This window comes from Macrobrachium rosenbergii, chromosome 27, assembly GCF_040412425.1.
Source record: "Macrobrachium rosenbergii isolate ZJJX-2024 chromosome 27, ASM4041242v1, whole genome shotgun sequence".
NCBI lineage: Eukaryota > Metazoa > Arthropoda > Malacostraca > Decapoda > Palaemonidae > Macrobrachium > Macrobrachium rosenbergii.
Window position 1 is genome coordinate 23,598,509 of NC_089767.1, and position 6,000 is coordinate 23,604,508.

Consider the following 6,000-nt stretch of genomic DNA (forward strand, 5'->3'; position numbering starts at 1 on the left):
CACACCCTCCTTTGGTGCCAGTGATGTCTCACCCCACAGTGTTCTTTTCAAGACAGTAAATCATGTGTATGCCAAGTTTGGTTGAAATTGCTCAGTGCGTTTCAGAGTGTATGTGGAACATAAACACACACACATACATACATACATCCATTATACATATATATATATATATACACACACATATATATATATATATATATATATATATATATATATATATATATACATACATATATGTGTGTGTGTGTGTGTGTGTGTAGGTGTGTGTTCAGAAAACAGGGTAAGTTGATTTAAAAGCAAAGGACAACAGCAGACCGATCATTAAAACATTTTACATATTCAAATGATAAGCATAATTCTTTATAGTTTGCTGGCAAGCTAGACGCTAGGAGGGAGATTTATTGGGATTTGACAAACTTTTAAATGTTTTCTTTAACAACAACGTTATCAAGAAAGATAAGAATGTTCAAGTGGAAAATAATGGTATGCATAAAATCCAAATTCGCTATCTTGCTTTCTTTATTTCTTTAAATCTTCGGCTGAAAACTCTCATGGACAGAGTCAGCAGACTATAAACCCAAGGGGGCTCGAAAGGGAAATCAGCCTGCAAAGAGAGAGAGAGAGAGAGAGAGAGAGAGAGAGAGAGAGAGAGAGAGAGAGAGAGAGAGAGAGAGAGAGAGAGAGAGAGAGAGAGAGAGAGAGAGAGAGAGAAACTACAGGAAATGTTGATAAATAAATGAATGTGAGGGAATGGAAAAGAAAACCGAAGCACCTGAAATTCAGAAGTTAGCTGAGAGAAGGAATGAATTTTTGCTCATCTCTTAAAACATTTGGAGATCAAAAGATTCATTATTGTACTAGGCAAATTATCCCACTCTTTAGTCGTAGCCAAGATAAAATTCCTAGCAAACTGATAGGTTCTGATCACTGAAAACAAACATATTTTGAAGCCTGTATTAAATTTAAACTACCAATATTAAATTCAGCTAACTATATTCAATCTTACTACTTATAACAACTTTAAACTATAATGTGATTGCCTTAAAAAAGGACCTCCCCTTTTTAAAGTAGTGATATTTGGCCAATCTCTCTGCCTGAGTTGTGAGAATCTCTGTCAACGTTCTTGGTGCCGTTAAGACTTTAGCCTTCTGCAAGTCAGTCCCCGTCTTTTTAATTTGATCCTTCTGTCAATATATTCTTCTTTATATCCAGCCTCTCCATATTTGTAGTTGTTTATCATATTCTTCAAGGCTTCGTCCCGCTACAAAGTCTCTTGTAGCATTCCAGTGTAAATTCTCTCTTCGTGTTTTTCTTTATTCATTCATTCTTCCATCCCTCTCCATTCATCTATTCTTTACTGTCCCTGAGAGCTCTTCCTTTGTCTGTGGTCTCTGATCTCGAGAGCACTTCTCAATGGGAGGCATGTCATTCTGTATAATACAAGCAGGCTTAGAGTTTAAACTGGTCCTAGGCTAAAGAATTTTTTCATGATTTTCCTGTAGATTTCCAAGGCTTTCAGTGAAAATCATTTTCAAAAATATTAAGAAAAGATGAGTTGAAGGTATTTGTAGCTATTCCAATACGAAGAATTAGTGAAAATGAGTTGTAATATCTCTCTCTCTCTCTCTCTCTCTCTCTCTCTCTCTCTCTCTCTCCATACATACTTACATATGTGTGTACGTGCGAATTGTTCATAACAATAATATCAGTGATACTTCAGCAGCAGCAAAAGTCACCTGTCTAAAAATAAATTGAAGAGAAAATAAAAATTTCGACTAAAATATTTACGTATCAGAAACCTTAGGGTAATACAGGGAAAGACTTTCAGCGTGTAATTTTGGTAATTAAATTTGCAGAAACGAGTTGCCAGCCGCCTCTACATTAAAACTTAAATTAATTTAAAATTAAAATCCTGAAAGTGGCTTTTGGTCGCTATTCTCAGAAGAATTTAATTCTTCGCACATTGACAAATGTATCACGGTTTTCAAAGTAAGAATACATCTTATGGTCTAATATCTTTGTATAAATGCAGGTCATTTTGAAAATTATATTTCATGAGCTAAGTTCAGGAAAAATGACAAACAAAATGAAAAAAAAAAAAAGAAGTTATCACTTTTATGATGAAAGTCAAGACTAAAGATCGACAAAGAGAATAATAAATATATATAAAACCATAAATAAATATAATGACTTATCAGTAATCCATAAATAGGACAGAAATATAAGATTTAGGCCAAAGGCCAAGCGCTGGGACCCATGAGGTCATTCAGCGCTCAAAGGAAAATTGAGAGTAAAAAGGTTTGAAAGGTGTAACGGGAGGAAAACCTCCCAGTTGCGCTACGAAACAATTGTTAGGAGAGGGTGACAAGTATGATGGAAGAAAGATAATATGAACAGAGGTACAGTAAAAGGATGAAAGAGGTTGCAGCTAGGGACCGAAGGTACGCTGCAAAGAACCTTGAGTAATGCCTACAGTGCACCGCGTGAGGTGCGCTGATGGCCCTACAGGAAGTAATCCATAAATATGTAAATACAAATGTTCACCTACACGAAAACACAATTGCACGTGAATCTAGGGTTAAAAGAAAAATAAAATTGCAAGGAATCGAAATTTTTGTCAAGACGCAACACTGCATCGCAAGGAAAATGTCCAGACGATATATAGATTTTTTTTTTTAATTTACGACGCCAAGAAAAAAAATCGCTGCCGAGATGATAAGAGGGAAGTAAATCACAGGAAGGTATCAATGTTATGATGTTTACTCACATAATTCTCACCCCTCCCGCCCCCACCTTCCTTCACCTTCCTCTCTCTCTCTCTCTCTCTCTCTCTCTCTCTCTCTCTCTCTCTCTCTCATGATTACACATGAAACTCCTCCATCCAGGCAGGTTCACGACAAAGAAACGGAATTTTTACGGCGCGCACATACACACTCTCACACACACACACACACACACACACACACACACACACACACACACATATATATATATATATATATATATATATATATATATATATATATATATATATATATATATATATATATACATTAACATATACATATACTTGCAAACAATTTAGAACATAATTATGATTAAAGCCAAGCTTGAAATAATCTCCTCCTTATATAGGTACGAACGTATCTATACAAGCCACGTATCTCACGTAAACAAATAGCAGAGGACATCATGAAATATTAATGCCTACAAATGCGTTATGAGAATTGATGTGTATCAGAGTGGAATGGCAAGCTTCATTATGATGCTTGGCTGAGATAGTACAAAACCAGTCGTTCAGATTAGTGACAAGAGTAAGGGTGGGTAAAACAGCACAGCACTGCAGTAAGGGTGGGGAAAACAGCACAGTAAAGCACTGCAGAAGTGAAAACAGTGAGCAGACCCACCTATTATTTGAATGTCTTTTGTCGAATAGTGTTTGCGAAATCTGATTTCTTAGCAGATAACGACAAAACTAGTAAGTTTTCAGACTGATATTTCAGAATGTCTAGGAATAATTTTAGTTATAATATTTAAAGTATATTTGATGCTCCACCAACGATCCTTTCCAGATTTCAAGAATCGTCCTTGAGCTGATAAAGTATTGTTTGAAACGGGCAATATGATAAATCTATGGAAACGTTGCTTCTGCTAGAAATCCTAAGAAGTTTATGATCATTCCTGTCTCAGCATGACGGACAGTGCGTGTGTTGAAAAGGATGCAGAGTGAGGGGTTAGGGCTACATTTCTATAGTAGGTAGCCTGCTCTAATTAGATCCATCTTTACCTAGCCTAACCTGACATTGGATGCCGTACTCTAACCTGGCCGGGTTGGGGGGGGGGGCAACCCCTGCCCCCTCAACCCCGTCCAGGTAAGCAGTAGCCCCTAACTCTGCATTCTACCCAAGACTCGTTATATAACGACTAAGAAAAAAAGTAGCCGATGAAAAAGTTACAAAAAAAAATTAATTTTAATTTCCAGCAAAGTTCACCGTGGAAACTAGTAAAGTAAAAAGCTGAGCAGACAATACCGATGCACAATTTTAACGGTTTCTTGATCATCCCAGCACTAACAAAGCTGTCTGCTTTTGTTGAAAGGTCAGTTGCTCCTGTCAATAGACCCACTCACTCAATCCCAGTTGCAGTTCATCAACCCCATTCTTCACGAAACGTATGATCGGGTCAAATTCGGCATTCCATTTACCTTTCATAGTCTAAATGACCTCTAATAGTCTGAATGCCTTCTGTTAGGCAGCTCTATTTGAATGTTCCTTGTTGTTGTCATAACTCTTATTGTAAAACGACTAGCTTAATATTTTGATATGCATATCCTTACTGATTTGTTTGTACAAGTAGATTCTAACTGTTTCATGTTATTTTCACCATTTACTGATGCAGAAATGTCTTAAATTTTCTATTCTTATCCTAAATATTTACATTTATCATAGTAAAAAATACTCTGCATTTCAATGTGTATTATCCGCTTAATGCCGAGTCGATAACCAACGTTACTGAGATAAAAGTTTGTAGTTATTAAATTTAAAAGTACAAATCGTTTATTTACCCGGGTTTACATCCTTTATATCTACACTCGTGACATACATCTGTATCTAATTGTGGGGGAATATCTCGAAAAAAAAAAAAATCAGATGTACTAGGACTATTAGTCAACTCATTAAAATCTTGCGGTCTTTTCTTTTGTTTTAAATTTGTCAATTACTTGGACATCTTACGCCATCAGAAAAATTTAGGGGTATCTTACGTACAAAGTTCCCCTCACCTGTATAATTCACATTCTTGGCGTTGTATTTGTAAGCAAGACTCGTGAGTAACTCTAAATGCAAAAAAAAAAAAAAATAAATAAATAAATAAATAAATAAATAAATAAAAATAAAATAATAAGATTACCACAAATCTAAGTTATTTTGTAATCTCGCTTTTTGTTTCCTTAATATGGCTCTTTTGGCTCTTTGTTTACCTTTTCACTACTCTTTAAGTGAACCAAGGCAATACACAAACAATGATGAACGTGTTTGTGCGCGGCAGATCTTACAAACACTATTTGAATGAAAGCTCTTCATTTTTTGTTTAGGCTACATCACAGTAGTGGTTGCGTAACCTTGCACTTTGACCCAGGGGCAAAATACCACCGAGCAAACTTTAACCTCTTCGCGAACTCTATGGCACTTGTCATTGGTTCCTTGCCAACTCACACACACACACACACACACACACACACACACACACACACCACATACACATATATAAATGTGTGTGTGCGTGTGTGTGTGTGTGTGTGGTGTGGGACCTAGCATTATAAATATAGGCCTAATAATGAAGGACATTTTAAGATTTTTGTTATGATAGCGCAAAAGTTTGCAAAATAATCATATTTACTACGTTTAGTATGAACGACAGACCGAGAAACTACTAAAGTGTAATCAAAGTGACAAAGGAAAATGTATTTTGTTTTACTGCGAGGCAAGCCGTCGACACAGAACTGATTTCTTCCTGATGTCCGTATTAAGAACAGACGATGATTAGCAGTATGCCTGCACTGCGCATGTAACCCAATGGATGAAAATGCAAAGATTTCTTCGCTAAATTTAGATACTAAACGCATTTCTAAGACCCTCTTACCTGTTCCAGCCATCGCTTAATGGGGGGCTTGGGCAGATGACAAACAAAAGTTAACTACTGAGTTACATAATACACTGTTTGATGCCACACTACAAGCGGGTCAAGAGAGCGCGGAGTACAACCGACACGCACAACGGTCATCACTAGACTGAGAGACTGAGAGAGAGTCAGAGATGAGTGAGAGGAGGCTCAGAGCCTAAGCTCAGGCTTCGGAGTGAGTCGCATCTAGTCAGTCACGACGCTGCGCTGGCGAATACGTGGGACAAATTAACATCTTTTGGGCGTAACTAAACCTCGCCCATTTTAGCTATTTATCTGTAACATTATCCTTCTTATTTTATTTTTTTTTCTTCGAACCAG

At 36.7% G+C, this 6,000-nt stretch overlaps 1 protein-coding gene across 1 annotated transcript in view; it reads right to left on the reverse strand.

The window, feature by feature from the left end:
* LOC136853497 (CD151 antigen-like) overlaps nt 1-5,897 on the reverse strand; it is a 119,807-nt gene extending 113,910 nt beyond the window's left edge. Inside the window, exon 1 of the mRNA XM_067129151.1 lies at nt 5,641-5,897. Coding sequence (XP_066985252.1) covers nt 5,641-5,653 — 13 coding nt within the window. The 5' untranslated portion in view covers nt 5,654-5,897. The remainder of the gene's footprint in view (nt 1-5,640) is intronic.
* Between the last annotated feature and the right edge of the window lie 103 nt (nt 5,898-6,000).